We start from the raw sequence: 17,862 nt of genomic DNA on the forward strand, positions 1-17,862 counted from the left end.
TAAAGAGCTCTTCTTTGTCTTATGCACACAAAGACACACAGACACACACACACACACACACACACACACTAAAATGACAGATGAGTAATAAAAAATGAAAGATGGTCAAACACGGTGCCCAAAGAAAGTTCTGTCTTTGACACTGTGCAGGCTCAGTGAGACACATATTACATGAAAGGAGGGTACACTGCATGCCTTCTCTTTTGAGCTCCAGGCCTAATTGAACATTCGGCAGGTTCAGTAAGACTTCAGTAGCATCTCCGAGCTGAGCTGAGCTGAGCTGAGTGGGAGGATGCCGGCACTCATTCATTATATGTGATGACCTTCATAGAGTCATACATTAAACAGTGTTTTAAAACAAGGCTTAGATTCTGAAATATTTAACAGCACATGAAGGAAGAATGTTGACCAAAACTAACTATATTTGCTCTGGCTCTACAAAAACAAGTACATTTTCTGTACCTACTTGGCTTAGCAAGAACAGCGTTCAGACATAATTTATCAGATTTTGGCCTTTCAGAGATCAAAAAGTATTCTCAGCTCAGACTCTTCTATGTAATTTCAGCTACTCAATCTGTTATTCACGAGCAAAGAAAAATAATACATCTAAGAGACAAATGCTGGCATAGTTGCTGTCCCTGAGTTCATAATCTCATTGCATTGTTCATTTGAAACTGATACAAGTGTTGAAGTAATGAAGCATTGGTAAAATGAAATACACAGTTCCTTTGGATGAATTGTACATACAACTGAAAGTGTGCCATTGAATGGGTCACATTTTAAGAATACATTATAACTCAAATGGTTTGACATAATTGGCACTTAAAAGCCTTTCAGACTGCCCTTCTTCTTCAGACGTGAGTTTAATTGTCCAGAATATCATTATTACAGAATAGAATCCCTTCATTTATTAAATTAACAGCTCAGAAAAGGGAACTCTAAGTACTTAATGTTCATTAAGGCCCCATGTGGCCCGCTGAAGGTAAGCAGTTTATCTGTTCAAAGGGACAGAAGAGGCGACTGCTTTGCTGAGTCCCAAAGGAGACACAAGGCCAAGCTTTCATCTAATCCAGCAGGCCTTTCTAATAAGCATGGACAAATACTAAGTGTAATATCTTACTGAAGAGCTGAATATGAATCAGTGAACACTGAAAAATTAAATTTAAAAAATCACATGAATGAAGAAATGTCTGCAGCTGGGCATCACTTGAATATCCTCTCTAAATACTTATATGTACTTTTTTCAACAGGTGTCTTAGACGCACATGGATTAGATAAAACATGACAAATGTAGCCTTGAGTCAATTCACCATGACTACTACAGTGACTTTCAATAAACTGTTTCACTGAAGAACTACATGGAATGGATTTTAATTGGCTCCCATACATGCTTAAAAAAGAATTTTCTTCATGGTCTTGAGTAAAACAATGTTTATATATGAAACATGACTATTTGAATTATTAAATGGTTCTTTGTATGGTATATGAGTACATGCTTATTTAAAGAGGCTTTTGAAAATGTTGTAGTACCAAAATGTAGTACCTATGTAGTACCAAAATGACACTATTGCTAGAGTCTTATAATTCATTAAAAGCTTCCACTTTCTAATACCTTTAATGGAACCGGACTTGTTCCCAAGTAATTTTGGGCCATTTCTTTTGATCCATTCATCATACAGTTTACACACAAAACACAAAATGTTCAACAGGTATTTTCAAATTATGGCAAAAACTGAAAAACAACAAAAATCAAAAATGGAGATACATACTTCTGGTTTTGTTCCAACAGCAGGGATATATTTATATACATATATATGTAAAACTATCAAAATTGTCTTCTGAAAAGAATGGGAGCTGTGATGAAGGTAAACAGTGGACACAACAAATGTGGAAACAATATGCAAGCAATTATGTAAAGTCTGCTGTGTAATATTCTTTAAAATAAATTTTAGTTTTGTTTAGTCTGATTTTGCCCCAGTACTGCAGTAAATTATTCAAGAAAACAACAACCTCCTCAACATTCACATGAAACAAAACAATTATTCATGGATGTGAATGGATAAAAGTCTTCAGTTTTTTTCTTTTTCTGGTCTTTTATCATTTTCCATGAAGTCTCCTTGTGATGTTTGTGTCATCATTCATTTATATGACCATTTTCCAAAAAAATTGCTCTGTTCCGGTTGCCCTGTATCATGCAAAAACCAGTCTGGAATGAAACATTCTTTATTATAACAACATGAATAGGTGGGGCTAAACTGATCTAAGCTGGATAAGTGGCTATATATAAATGTGTTTTTTTGTGACCACAATGACAGTAAAATTGAAAAAAAAAAAGTGTTTAATGCTTATAGGTATTGCATGTACTGGGGAGAGAACTGTGCATTTTAATAGTGTTTCTATACTGCATCAAACGTTTTGTTAAAAAAAAAAAAAAAACTTGGAAAAAAGCTCAGCTTTGCTTGATATTGTCCTTTTATTGTATGTTAACTTTCAATAATTTATGTCAAGTAATTTGGAACATATTTCTATTTATACAGATCAAAATATACAGTTTAAAAAATCTGATATGAGAGCAGTCTTTTGTCAGTCCTCTTGGAACTAAAGAGGGCTTGTATGTGCACTGGCATGTTACAGACCAATAAACAGACCCAGTACTTGTTCTGCCAAATTTCTGGCCTTCTGCACTATGCAATGTCATTCTCTCCCCAAAATTTCATTCCGCATACTGTACCATGATAATAAGAGACCTTGTTTCAATTACTGAAGCTATAAGATTGCCTCCCTATGCCCACTGCTTGCAGAGATCAGACAGCACCGTTCAAACGCTCTTTGATTCCAGTTCTACACATCCTGCTACTTTGATGGTGGGGGGATCTGAAAGAAGAACATTCTAGCGAATCATTTTACTTAGGCAGCTACCCTGTGGCTATGAAGGCTTGGAGGACACTGAGGAGCTGGGTTTTAGCTTTCAGGCCATGCCAGAGGAAGTGCCTTCAAGCCACGCTTCCTCATGTGGACTGCCCTGGAAGAGAAGCATCCCCACTGAGAGTCATTCATTTTGGAACACATGGAATCAGAGCGCGTTTGATGAATTTGCTGAACTGAAGCAGCATTTGGTAACAGCTTTTTGGATATCATTTGAAATTCATAACATAAGGTTTGATTGTGCTGAATCTGCTTTTAATAGCCTTTAGCACGGTGCTGAGCTTGACAAGAAGTCCTGATGAGACAGTATTGAACCATCTCTCCTCAGCCCATAGGTTTCAGACATCAAAACAGAAAGAATTCAAAAGCAGAAAGGGGTTCATGAAGAGGAGATGGGCTTGCCAAAGGCCACTATGAGGACAGAGTGATGGGTGGCTGCTTTTTACTACAGGCACTTTGGTTGGATGGTTGGCAGGGTTTTTTTTAACCTAAACTTCTCTCCTGTAACTTTTTCTAAACTCTCTCTCTCCTTAACTTTTATCACAAACAAGTGTATTTATTGCATAAATATCCACCCACACCACCTTTCTATTGCTGTGGTTTCTGTTGATAAGTGGCACTTGAAGTACATTCAACACACACTTTTGAAGCTGGTTAGTCTTACTCAGCAAAAGGGGTGATGGTCTTTTGGTCAAAAAGGTCACTGACGTTTATACAAATATACACACTAACCTGTAGAAATCTTGTCAGTTTGTTGTTTATTTAGTCTGTGGTATACTTATGCATAGAATCCACAGCCAAGGGCCTCCCTGCAATCTCCCACTGCCTATATGGCACTGCACCACTCCCCCATGCTGGACCTTGTGGGTGGTGGGCCCACATAGTCTTAACCCGGAAAGGGAGGGCATGCCCACTCCAGGTAAGGGGAAAGGACTTGCCCCAGGTGGAGGAGTTTAAGTATCTTGGGGTCTTGTTCACGAGTGATGGGAAGAGGGATCGTGAGATCAGCCGCAGGCTGGGACAGGCAGCAGCAGTAATACGGTCATTGTACCGGACTGCAGTGGTGAAGAGGGAGCTGTGCCATAAGGCAAAGCTCTCTGTTTACCGGTCGGTCTACATCCCGACCCTCACCTATGGTCATGAGCTGTGGGTAATGGTCAAAAGACCGAGATCGCGAATGCAAGTGGCGGAAAAGACCTTTTTCGCAGGGTGGCAGGCTACACTCTGATAGGGTGAGGAGCTCGATCATCTGGGAGGAGCTCAGAGTAGAGCCACTACTCCTCCACACTGAGAGGAGCCAGCTGAGGTGGTTTGGGCATTTGATTTGGATGCCCCCTGGATGCCTCCCAGTGGGGGTGTACCAGGGTTGTCCTAGGACCTGCTGGAGGGATTACATCTCAAAGTTGGCCTGGGAGCGGCTTGGGGTCCCCGGGAATGAGCTGGAGGAAGTTGTGGGGGACAGGGTCATCTGGGATTCTCTGCTCTCTCAATTGCTACCGCGACCCTATCTGGACTAGCGGTTAACGATGATGATGATGATGATGATGATGAACATTACATTTATGTCTATTGGAAGATACAATCATCTAGAAGGTCTTTCGGTCTAACTATGTTACAGGAGTAACTAACATAGCATTAGAAGTCTTATCCAGGGACTCCTGGTTCTGTTCCAAGCAGAGAATCAAGCCTCAGTCTTTGGGGTGAAGGGCAGTGGTGTAATCCACTAAACCATTTAGCTAAAGACAAGTATTTATGCATGAAATATTACTTGAGACAAGGTGTGTGTGTTAATACCTTTGCTGGCAGTTTGTATAGTACAGCAAGTAACACCTCTGCTCTCCACACAGCAAACTGGTCTTTAAAATACAGTATATGTGTGGTTTATTTACAAACATTTAACCATTTTTCCAAAAATTTTCCAAAATATTGACTTACAATTTACAGAGCTATTCTTTACAATACATTTTAGTAGCAAGTGTTCCCTTTTTTATTCGTAAAAATACATGTTTAAACATATGATAATAAAAATGAAAGCAGTCGATCTGTACATAACCCCTATATTATGTAGAGTTTACAAGTTAACCTCATATTATAAAAGTTACATTTAGAAATGTCTTAAAATAGATCAATAATGCAATAAGACTGTTTAACATTACATGATAAACTGGTCAGTTTCTTACGTACAACAAAACTGTGGCAGTGCATTTATAGAAGACTACATTTGATTTATTCTTATCTGATTACAAACCACCTTTGGTGACTTGATAAAGCAGTGTGCCTCATACTACCTACATGTTTCAGGTGATGAAGACTGAGTTTCACAACACCTGTCAGCTGCACCAAACACACTGTCACAACAGAGTTCACCTACGGGTCACAGCATTGTGTTTGGTGTCACCATGTGTTCATAATTGTGCTTCAGAGAAACACATGCTAGGTTTCAGAATTAGTACACTAGCAGCAGGCCTTCTGTACATCTATCATTCCAGAACACGTTACAGTGCTCTCTGTGCTACTTTTTTTCTAAATGTAAGTGGACACACACACACACACACACACACACTCATAAGCACACGCCCTATTCTAATGGCAACCACATGCCCGGTGTAAACAGGTCTTTACACGCCACCAAATGTTTTATTCATGAGAGCAAAGGTATCTTCACACATGAGCTATCATATTTCTCAGCGCTCATTTATAGCTCTCGTGTGCGAAGCTTGCTAGACCCAGATAACGGGGGAAATTGCCTGGAGGGCAGAGACGACACTGCAGGAAGTAACGCTGGCTATCATAACGCCCAGCTGGAGAGATGACAGAGAGAGAGAGACATTTATCAACGCAGCAGAGGCACCTTTCAGCACACCCACCCTGCAAATGTCTCTGTATGCTACTGTTCTCACACCTCCACTTCTGACACATTCATAAATTTAGCGTACAATGTGTTGACACAGATGTTAAATAGAATGAGCATCTTTTAAAATAGTCGTTTGGACAGGGCTGTACAGGAAGTGACTGCGCTGTGACAAGAAGGACAAAATGAATTGGCTGGAGAATGAATGCGAGTGAGTGACCAAACTTTTGTAAAAAAGAATCTGGTGTGTAGAAAGAGAATACTTGAACAAGTCTGTGGTTAGCTTGGCAAATACATGAATATACCTAATCTTGGACACACTGTGTTGTAAGGTAGAGGTGCATTGTATTTATAGAAGGCTGTGTTATCAGAGTAGAGTTTTACTAGTTTTCCAATGAAAGTCTATATTGAAAACCAACAGATCTATAACTAGTATAGAGAATTCAGCTAAAATTTGTTGTCTTCGCTGTCCATGGTTCTGAAACCACACAGCCACATTTTGTAGTTGCCCATGGTTCTGAAACCACACAGCCACGTTTTGTAGCTGCCCATGGTTCTGAAACCACACAGCCACGTTTTGTAGTTGCCCATGGTTCTGAAACTACACAGCCACGTTTTGTAGTTGCCCATGGTTCTGAAACTACACAGCCACGTTTTGTAGCTGCCCATGGTTCTGAAAGTACACAGCCACGTTTTGTAGCTGCCCATGGTTCTGAAACTACACAGCCACGTTTTGTAGTTGCCAATAGTTCTGAAACCACATGACCACGCTTTGTAGCTGTCCATGGTGCTGAAACTGCATAATCCCCGTTTTGTGGCTGTCCGTGGTCCTGAAGTTACTGCCTATCAGTGGTAATTGTGCTGAAATTACAGTTGCTATAATTATCTTTTAAAGTTGAACAAGGTACATTCCATTAGCCACATGTCTACATGCCTGGAGAGTTTGTTTAAGATACCAATATGGTACTGAGTCATTAGCTTGTCATGTCAAAAGCTGAGTGTTGAGAGTCCAGGTTTGTGCTCCAGCACCAAAAGCTGAAAACATAAATCTGTACCAGTGATGTGCCAGTAGAAAAAACAAAAATATCTTGTATATTGACTGGACTGTGTATGCATGGTCCAGTCAAGACCATCACTAAATTCATAGACCATACTTACTGTTGATTTTTGTGAGTTCCTTAAACATGTGAGCTCTACTCTATGCTTAATTTTAGCTGGATCTAACGACACACAGTCTGAGCCTGTTGAAAAACCCCTCATACAATCCACTTTTAAGGCGAATGATGGGCCACGTAGTTACACTTGACCTCCTGATCTGTGTGCTCGTTGTGAAGGTTTACTAGCAGAATGCTTATCAAAATGAAATGTGTCAACTAGCCTGAAGTGCAGCTCCTTCTTTCATGCTGTGCTCTGATCAACAACCCCATAGCAAAAGAACACATCAGCCACAGAGTAACATTTAACCGGCTTTGCTTTTATTGCAATTTTCAAATGTAGTGTAGGAATTTCATGTCTAGTTCTTTATATACCTGCAAAGGGAGACTGGTCTGTTCATCTTCGTGGGCACGGAAACCAAAAACACATCGATCTTTTTTTCTCCCCAGAGAGACAAATTCACTTAACATCCACTTATTTTTGCATCAACTCTATCAAAAATGACACCATCCAAAAAAATATGTCACACTGCAATCTGCAAAAGTATAAGAAATCGAAAAAAATGAAAGAAAAACAAAAAAAAAAAAAAAAAAAGAGAAACAGACCTGTGATCAGTAAGCTGCAAGAAAAGTTTCAGGTTAAAATGTCAGCGAGGGGGAGGCTTATAAAAATGACTCCTTTAAAGAAAAGAGAGACGAAATGAAAGCAGCAGATGCTTCGGTCGGTGACGGTGCACCGGAACACGAAGGCGACAAAACTCTCAATGAACACCACCGCAAAATACAGAGCAAAGCACAGCTACAGCAAAAGTCTACGACAGGAAACAAAAAAGGGGGAAAAAAGGAAGGGTTGCCAGAGCGATTTAAAAACCAGTTTCATCATTTGACATCACTGGGCCACAGAGTCACTCAGCACCGATTAAACCAACGACTCAGAAATCACTGCATGCTGAAAACTTGGACTGGAAAAACGACACCACTTCAAATCTCACCGTTCAAACACCAGCGAAAGGAGGAAAAAAAAAAGAATCGAAAAGACAAAAAAAGAATGCTTATCAAAAAAAGAGGCCATTGAAAATGTACTCACCGAGCGGGAGTAAAATGTTGCAATAAAAATGCGTTATGGCCCAAAAGACGGAATGGCGGTGCGAGCCGAGACGAAGCGCTTTTCTCTCTCTCTCTCTCTCTCTTTCTCTCTCTCTCTCTCTCTCTCTCTCTCTCTCTCTCTCTCTCTCTCTCTCTCTCTCTCTCTGTAAGCCTCAGTCTCAGCCTCTCCGCTGCTGTCATGTGACTCCTCCAGCCTCAGTCCAGCAAAACCGAGCCGGTCCTTCTGCTTCCTCACTCAGCCTGCGACTGAGAGCCGCGCGCGTTTCCTCCTCCAGTTTTATTTCTTTCCTCCTCCTCTCTTCTCTTCAGCGGGGACCGCCGTGATGTCAGTGTCAACGTAACGCCAAAACAAATCTGGAAGACCGTGCGTGCGCGCGCGCGTTTCTTCGTGCGTTTGTGTGCGCTCGTGCGTCGTCGTTGCTCAGCCCTGGGTTTTCTGGATGCGGGGCTTTGGGATGGTGTTCACACGCAGGGCTGCGTGCCGCGTGCCGTTCAGTCGATTTCGACTCTGGAAGGGGAAAAAAACAGAATAAGCAGCGAAGCTCGCGCGCTGACCCCCTTGAATTTGTGTTATTATACTGCGAGGACTGCAGAGTGAACATCTGTCTGAGAGCTGTTCCTCCTCTGTGGTCGAAAACATTCTGACGCCTCAGATACACTCGTTCATTTTCAACAGAGAACAAACATATAAGACGTAAATGCTGCTGACGTCATAAAACCCGTATCTCTGAAATGGTAAGAACCGTCTCGAACTTCGCCGCGCGGCACAGACTGTTTGCCAAAATTCAGAGAAAGTCCCGCCTCTTTTAGTTGCTGTTGCTACGTCTGTCAAAATCTCAGCTCAGGCCATCTGGTCGCCTCTGTAGCTCTTGTGCAAACAGACTAAAAGATTCAGAAGGAGCACACAAAGAACATTTATATAATAAATATATAATTATATATTTATAATTTATATAATAAACCAGCTTTGTTCAGGGCAGACCTGCATGCTTGATGATTGGCGAAATGTGAATTAAGGACAATTTTAAGCAAGCAAAAACAAAATGGATTCTGGGAACATTGGTCAAACCAAGCAAATTGTTTAGTCACTTGATGTAAAAGAGGTTTTCATATCTAATAAGAGGCTTTAGTGACTGAAGCTGCCCCTTCAGATGAGTCATAGCAATGTTAGATGTTGAGGGGGACTCACTGTCTTTTGCACAACATCTTTTAGTAAACTTTTAAATAATGCAAAGAATGGCATGTATAAAAAATTAATAGATAGATAGATAGATAGATAGATAGATAGATAGATAGATAGATAGATAGATAGATAGATAGATAGATAGACACTTTTATTGATCCCAAAGTAAATTCAGCAGCCAGTAGCAGACACACAACACCTTACAGTAATAGTAATAAGGGTGTAGACATATAACAAGAATAAATATACCAGATCCTATCTACAGGCATATATACAAATAGGAAAAATACAACAATCTATGATAATATCTATAACCTGAGATGAGAGATGCAGTGCAATAATGACTGTGCAAGAATGTACAGTTAATGGTATAAAATGACCACACTGAATGAATAAATAAATATGTGCATATATTGTACCAAATAAAGTGTCTAGTGTCCAGATGTGCAAAATGCGCAATGAGGTATGCAGAAAGTGTGAAATGTGCAGCACGCTGTTTATATGTGCAGATGAATAGATAAACACAAGATAAGCATGAGATTCAGATTCAGTCCTCCTCTCTCTCCACCCTTCTCTGCTCGACCCCTGGGAAGAGTTGAAGAGCCTGATGGCTCTGGGGACAAAGGATCTCCTGAATCTGTCGGTTGAGCAGATCTGTGACAGCAACCTGCTGCTAAACATGCTCCTCCTGTCCATGATGATGGTGTGCAGTGGGTGGCTATCATCCACCATAATGGAGAGCAGTTTGTGTAGTGTCCTTGTCTCAGCCATCTTGACCACAGAGTCAAGTTCTGCGCCGACCACTGACCCCACTCGCCTGACCAGCTTGTCCAGTCGCATCTTGTCTCTCCTTTTTATGCTTCCTCCCCAGCACACCACAGCATAAAAAAGACAGCTGGCAGCCATGGTCTGATAGAACATTTGCAGAAGCTTCCTGCAGATGTTAAAGGACATCAGCCTCCTCAGGAAGTAGAGCCTGCTTTGACCCTTCCTGTACAGGATGTCTGTGTTGGCTGACCAGTCCAACCTATCATCCAGCTGCAGCTTGAGATACCTGTAGGTCATTACCCTCTCCACTTCAACCCCTCAATAGAGATTGGCTGTGTGGGTGGCCTAACCCTGCCAAAGTCCACTACCATTTCCTTGGTCTTGGCAGTGTTCAGAAGCAGGTTGTTCCCACTGCACCCACGGTCCTTCACCATGGTCTTGTACTCCTCCTCCTGCCAACACCCCCCCACCCCTTCCCTTTACACAAGCCACAATGGCAGTGTCATCTGAAAACTTCTGCATGTGGCACGTCTCAGAGTTGTACTGAAAGTCTGAGGTGTACAGTGTGAACAGAAAGGGGGAAAGTACAGTTCCTTGTGATGCTCCTGTGCTGCTGACCACAGTCTCTGATGTATAGTCCTTCAGCTTGACATAAGTGAGTAAATGCTGGATTCTGATAGCGCTGGTTTAAATGTGGTTGAATATGCGACAGGCAAAAAATATATGGGTTGCAGCACCTGCATCAGACTCATTTCTGGGTTGTCAGTCCATGCAGTATTTGTGGTGGTTGGTTAGTGTAGTGGTTAATACCTTTGCCTTCTACGCTGTAGACTGGGGTTCAATCCCCCACCAGGGAAAGCACACTACACTATGCCAATAAGAGTCCTTGGGCAAGACTTCTAACACCACCTTGGCCTCCCTGTGTAAAATGATCAAATTGTAAGTCGCTCTGGATAAGAGCGTCAGCCAAATGCCATAAATGTATTTGAGCCACAAGGTACCTAAATGCTGGATGTGGCTCAGATTCAGGCCTTATCAACATTGCTATATGAGTTCTATTTGTTCATTTATCTTAAAATGTTTGTACACAGTAAAAGACAGCTACCATTTTCAAATAATGTAAAGTAAATAAGAATAAAAATACGTAAAAGCCTAAATAAAACAATCCAAGGGTTGTTACATCCTGAGGTTTCATTTTTTTAGCAATTTCATTGAAATGAATGCAAACTGAGTGTTTTTTTATGGGAGGGAAAAGGGAAGACATATAAAGTTAAGAGGTTTTGATATGATAGTTTATACATTGGAGCAAGTTTGTCCTCTAATGGATCATGTTAGTTCCACAGAGTAGGACTCTGGTTTTCAGTGTCAAAAGCAAAGATTTATAACTGTTGCTCAACCGCACTGTGATCATTGTGGGACAGCTGAGCCCAACATCCCTATCAGCTTCAGGGTTGTTGTGGAGAAATAAAGGGAAAGTTTAGTGAAATGCAAGAGCACATCGTTAAGCACTAGAGGTGGTTGCTAATGGCCTTGCTTAACATTTCAACCTTGATTCAAATCAGTAAAAAATGTATTTAGTAAATTAAAAAAAACAAAACAATTTTTCTTACAAAAGATCAGTAAAACACTGCAATCTGCCTTTTACAGCTGAGCTGTGAACTATTAGTACTTTCAAAAGATGTCAGTCACAGTATCTTTAAGGTTTAGTTGCTTTTGAACTGACATGCAACATAGTACACATGTCCAAGATGGTCTGTGCGGTGACTTATTCACTCATAGAGTGCTAAAGACTGTATAATTTGTATTGTTCTGATGGAGATGTGGTTTGTAAAGATGCATCCCTGCTGTTTTCAGGAGACTTCTTGTGTACTCCCTGTTGTGTGACCTGTGAAGAAGCATGCAGTTGTTTAAAGTATTCACTGAAGATGAACTAATCCTCTCTGGTTGCCCCATAACCCAAAACTGTCTCCAGTAGTGACTTTTATGCAAAAAGAAGGATAGCTCTGTGAACATCTTCTCAACCTCATCTTGTCTTATGTCTTGTGTTCGATCTATTCGGGCTGAGGCTCTAGAAATCAGTTTGAAACACTTTCATATCAAGATCAAAAAACAAGAACTATTGTTATCTAAACCATATGCGAAGGTATACAGTAGAACAAAACAAAGGGGCTCAGTTTGTGTTCACAGGACAACATATAGAAAAACAGTGCAGCGCAACACTTACAATACAGTAAATACACAACAATGCAAGATTAGACTCAAAGCCCAACAGTAAATAGAGTACAGTAAATATCCAGAACAAGACAGTATGAGACAAACAGTAAAATGTATAACAATGTGAAGACCTGAGTAACTTAACAGTGCAAATTATATGTAATAGCAGCATATAGTGATAGTTTCTCACAGATAACATAACAGTATCATACCAGGAACCTAAATAACTGTCCCAGAGTGGGAAATGGGGTAAAGCTGAACCATGTAAGTATAAAATTGCAAGCTTTACCTCTAGTTAACCTTTGGATTATAGTGGTGGATTCTGACCTAGATAGCATGATTTCCAACAGACTTAGGTTTCAAACGTCCAATCAGGAAGCCCTGAGACTGTCAAGTTTTTTCACCTGAACAAAAACAGGGATTTTATGTACAGAGAGCTGTGTATAGAGATGACCAGCATCTGATTGCATAAAGTAATTACTATTACTACTAAGCTCCCCTGTCATGTTCAGCTAGAAGGAACAGCAATAATGTTCCCAGGTCAGATTGACCAGATGCATGTTTAATCATTCAAAAGTAGTTTTTTTTTTCCATAAACATTGTATTGGGCTCAATTCAACAATTTAAGCAACATTTAGTGTAATCAACTTTATCACCCATTACAGATCATGGTTTCCTTGTAATAATTCAATTATTTTCATTACAAATAATAATTTCCTATATTTTGTCAGAAACTAGTCATTCATTTCTTTTTAGTTAGACATTTTCAACATTTTTATATATACAATTATACAACCATCTCTTCTGTTTCAGGTCAAAATGACCCTTTCAATACAATTCACACTAAATGAGCCAGAAGTCCAGCAGAAAAGGTTTCATGCTCCCAAAATTACTAACACATATTTTTTACTGTATATTTAAACTTAGAAATGGGTTCATTTGACTTGACAGAGAAAAAATTATAAGCTTTGCTTGTTTCTAGACATTTGTGTGACTGAGTTCAGAACAGGCAATATATCATTTAACACTCTCCAACAAGTTGCAAGATAAGCAATAAGAACAGCTATTTAGCTCTATTAGACAAATTAGATTGACATAAAATGGCAAAAAAAGACCATTAACGCACTAATTGCAGTTACTATAATGGTTCCCACTGTCTCTGAACAATATGGAAAATTAACAAGAACTGAAACTGTAAGTCTTCCAAAGTGGTTCCAATTTGTATCAGTTCTATTTTTGAATATACAGTGGGAAAACACCCTTATGAAGTAAATTATAACTTCATTAAACACTGCAATGACGTGTGGTGAGCGTATGTTCATGATTATATGATGAAAAACTAATCACAAAAAGTTTTGAAGTTTTCAATCTGCAAAGATTAATCTAAAAACAGTGGACAACCTGGACTATATCAGTTTTAATGGCATACAGGCTTACTAGTATAAAAAGCAGCAACAATAGGAGCATCTAGCAAATCAAACTGTGAATATTTATTAGTGTTTTGATATTTCATCACAAGATGACTGAAATCTTTCTGTTTTTGCAATATCTTCCTGAAATAGCTGGCAAGTTTAGTACTCAATCCTGTTGCATTAGTGCGGTGCTATTGGTGTTGTTTATCCAGAAATAAGTTCTTTGCTGTCATGATAATCTGATTTGTCGTACTACCTGCAGTTAAGCTCCAGAGACTATAAAACACACTTAAACAATATTTTTATTTTAATTTAACTTCCCAGAACAGTTTGTCATCTTTGTCTTGTCATTACTCTCTGGAATAAACAAGGAGACATCCCTTTATAGCAGATTTTGAGGGTTTGCAAAGGCACCAGTGTAACGTTAGCAACACTGATCATAAAAATATGCTATAGCCTCCTGCATGTTGGGCTACCATTAACTGCAGTGTTGCTTGGTCTTAAGGTGGTGAGGCATGACACATGCTATATATTTACTAAATGCTACATCTGTGTTTAAATCCCCTTGGGGTGACATGAAAGTGCATAGTGTGGTACAATAAACACATTATATAGAGCGCTATATTATCAGCAGCCTGTGATAGAGGCCCATTTTTATGGCCTCTCTTTAAGCCTGTGCTTCATCATTGGTTGGAAGTCCAAGTCAAGGTAACCATAGGTCAGCATGTTAGTGTCACAATACAGTGCCCTCCATAATTATTGGCACCCCTGGTTAAGATGTGTCAAAAGCCTTAAAATAAATTCAGTTTTTATTGTGGAAACATACTGTCACACTGAAAATTGTAGAAAAATGTAACCTTTAACTCAAGTAGAGTTTTAGGGGGAAAATAGAATCCCTGACTAAGAAATAATTTTTCTTCATAAAATCACCTGTTCCACAATTATTGGCACCCCTAACAATTCTTAGGAAATAAATGTAATTAAAGAATTTCTGTCACTTCTACAGTAGTTTACGAAGTTAATCAAAGTATGTAGGAACATTTAATTAGCAATTCACAACTTCCTGTTTCCCTGGGGTATAATTATGACGTGACACAGAGGCCATTTCTCTTCAACATGGGAAAGACAAAGGAACATAGCATTCAAGTAAGGCAGATGTGTGTTGACCTTCACAGGTCAGGCAATGGCTACAAGAAAATAGCCACTCACCTACACCTGTCCGTATCTACTGTCAGAGGAATTATTAAGAAGTTTAAAACAACTGGAACAGTGGTAAACAAGTCTGGACGAGGACGCAAGTTTATTTTGCCACCACGCACAGTGAGGAGGATGATAAGAGAAATAAAAAGTTCTCCAAAGCTCACTGTTACGGAACTGCAACAAATGGTAGCATCTTGGGGTCACGAAGTCTCCAAAACAACCATCAGACGCTATCTACACGCCAACAAGCTGTTTGGGAGGCATGCACGGAAAAAACCTTTTCTCACTCACAATCATAAACGTAAACGTTTGGAGTTTGCTAAGCAGTACTGGGACTTCAACTGGGACCGTGTGCTTTGGTCAGATGAAACAAAGATAGAGCTTTTTGGCAACAAATGCTGTAAGTGGGTCTGGCGTAACACAAGAGCTGAGTATGCAGAAAAGCACCTCATGCCCACTGTGAAATACGGGGGAGGATCAGTGATGCTGTGGGCCTGCTTTTCTTCCAAAGGCCCAGGGAACCTTGTTAGGGTGCATGGCATCATGAATGCTTTGAAATACCAGGACATTTTAAAACAAAATCTGGTGGCTTCTGCCCGAAAGCTGAAGATGGGTCGTCACTGGGTCTTTCAGCAAGATAATGACCCTAAACATATGGCAAGATCTACACAGAAATGGTTGACCACACACAGAATCAAGCTCCTCCCATGGCCATCTCAGTCCCCAGACCTTAACCCCATTGAAAACCTGTGGGGTGAGCTGAAGAGGAGAGTGCAGAGGAGAGGACCCAGGTCGCTGGATGATTTAGAGAGATCGTGCAAAGAGGAATGGTCGAAGATACCTCTTTCTGTGTTCTCCCATCTTGTGAAACATTATAGGAGAAGATTAGGTGCTGTTTTGTTGGCAAAGGGGGGTTGTACAAAGTATTAACATCAGGGGTGCTAATAATTGTGGCACACATTATTTGATGTTAAACAATTATTTCTTAATGTGGGATTTTTTTCCTACTGAATAAATGCACTTGAGATAAAGGTTGGATTTTGCTCTTTTTTCCATCGTGGTCCTATATTATTTAAAAAAACCCTCAATTTATTAGAAGCTAAAGAACACATCTTAACCAGGGGTGCCAATAATTATGGAGGGCACTGTATAAATAAAGAAAATGGATCATTACTTTTTCAGCACGAAGACAGCAGAGAAGGACACATGGATGGGTTCGTTTTTATATGGATCAGCAGCACAGTATCAGTAACTGATGTTTCCACAAGTGCAGCTTAATTGAAAGCCAAAGCACATGTAATAGTTCATGATTGTATGTTGTTGAAGCCCCATTTGAAAATCGATTAATGCTTTTGAAATTCAGCAACACTACCAGCCTTAGAGTTCATTTCAGAGGGAATATGTTTAGCAATTAATATTTTTATGCATTTATTTTCTTTATAGCACTTTTTTTTAGTAAACCGTACAACCATTTGTTTAATTTCCAGTCAAAACTGCCATTAAGTACAAGTTATTTTGTTTTAATTAAGAAGAAAAAAATAGAAAACAAAAGAAAATATAATAAATATGATATACGATTTGTTCATCTTTTGCATTTATCACAGTATTTTAAAGAAAGCTGCAGGGATATTATTCCACACCATCAAAGTACAGTCTTAGAAGTTGTTCTCATTTTCTCCAAGTAATCCCAATTGACTCCATAAAACCTTACTTCACATCTCAGACGTCCAGTTTTAGTGTTCTAGTGCAATTTTTTCTTTTTTTCTCAGTAATAGTTTCCTGACAGCTACACATCCATTCAGTGTTGTCTTCTCACAGTGCAAGTGATTACTTGTACTTAATGAATGTTTTGATTGTATATTGACTAAATGAAAGACAGTCACTGACTTTTACACAGTACATTCTTTCATTCCTTCATTCATTTTTCTTTTAATCTACATGCATCACAGTCCTTAGGTAACAAGTTATTTCCCCTAGATCCCTGCATCCCAAGCAAAAGAGGAGACAGAAATGGCCAAGGGCAACCGTTGAACACCCAAAGGGATTATTGGCTTCCTTAAGCATTCCTCACTGTCTTCCATCTAGTGAAATATTAATCAATAAATGTGCGTGAATTATTTATCAGCTGATTCATAGCATTCAAGATTTGTCCGTAGGAACTCAGACAGCTACTGCAGTCATTTTCACTTCTCTGTCATCTTTTAGTATGTTTCCTTGCTCACAGATACACAGAAATGAAGGTTTTGTTCCAGAACTGAAGTGAAACCCTGCAGATGTACATTTTGGAGTAGGAACAGGCTGAACCGAAGTGCCTTATCCTGCTTCCTGTACTAGATAGATGGAATTCTTTTCTATAGACTTATCATGATAAGGCTAATTATTTATGCAAATCAAAGTGAGAAACAAAAATTGTAGAGTAAATATTTGTTTCAATTCAATCTCAGGCTGTATATCCTCCAGGCATATCTCTTGCTCATTCTTTGTGGTTTAAGGCATTACTGAAGCCTTAAAAAAGAGTATATTATGATAAAAAAAAAAAAAAAAACAGGTTATCAGATTTTTTTCAAGCATTTCGGTAATGCATGCAACATGGCGTCCTCAATTTCTATAACTACAAGTAATTTCACCTGAGAAAATTCTTATGTGTGAGCTTAGTCAGCTTCACACCATGTGTACACCCTCTATGCAGGATTAGATGAAAATACTGCGTGTGTTATTAGGTAATTCACATCATTTTATCATGCTGGCTTCTTTTAATATATCTAACAGTGGGGGATCCAAAGCACATGGCGTGTCAGACAATGAGACTTTTTGTAGGGGGCCTTTATTGTTCGCTGACTTTTTGCATTTATTGCCTTAAAAATGAGATGGAACTGTTATGATTCAGACATGGGACACTAATTCCCCACATGGTCAAAGCTCATTCAGTGGCCTGCCAAGTGAAGGCAGGCACTCTCTCAGCATTGATTAATACACACTATGGACCAAATTTATTTCCTTCAATGCCACATACAGCGATTTCCATTTTCTAAATTACTATTTGTCATG

At 39.5% G+C, this 17,862-nt stretch overlaps 1 protein-coding gene across 2 annotated transcripts in view; it reads right to left on the reverse strand.

Moving 5' to 3' along the window:
* The window catches only part of LOC108431401 (RNA-binding Raly-like protein), a 193,068-nt gene extending 184,488 nt beyond the window's left edge, over positions 1-8,580 (reverse strand). Inside the window, exon 1 of one of the 2 annotated variants that reach the window (XM_017704541.2) lies at positions 8,018-8,580. Coding sequence is in view for 1 of the 2 variants with exons in the window: in XM_017704523.2 (XP_017560012.1) it covers positions 7,306-7,401 (96 nt within the window). In the remaining variant the exon portion in view is untranslated. Of the gene's footprint in view, positions 1-7,305; positions 7,467-8,017 lie in introns of those variants that run through there. The other variant, XM_017704523.2, reaches the window with a different exon arrangement.
* Positions 8,581-17,862: the final 9,282 nt, after the last annotated feature.

This window comes from Pygocentrus nattereri, chromosome 3 (assembly GCF_015220715.1).
Source record: "Pygocentrus nattereri isolate fPygNat1 chromosome 3, fPygNat1.pri, whole genome shotgun sequence".
Classification (NCBI taxonomy): Eukaryota; Metazoa; Chordata; class Actinopteri; order Characiformes; family Serrasalmidae; genus Pygocentrus; species Pygocentrus nattereri.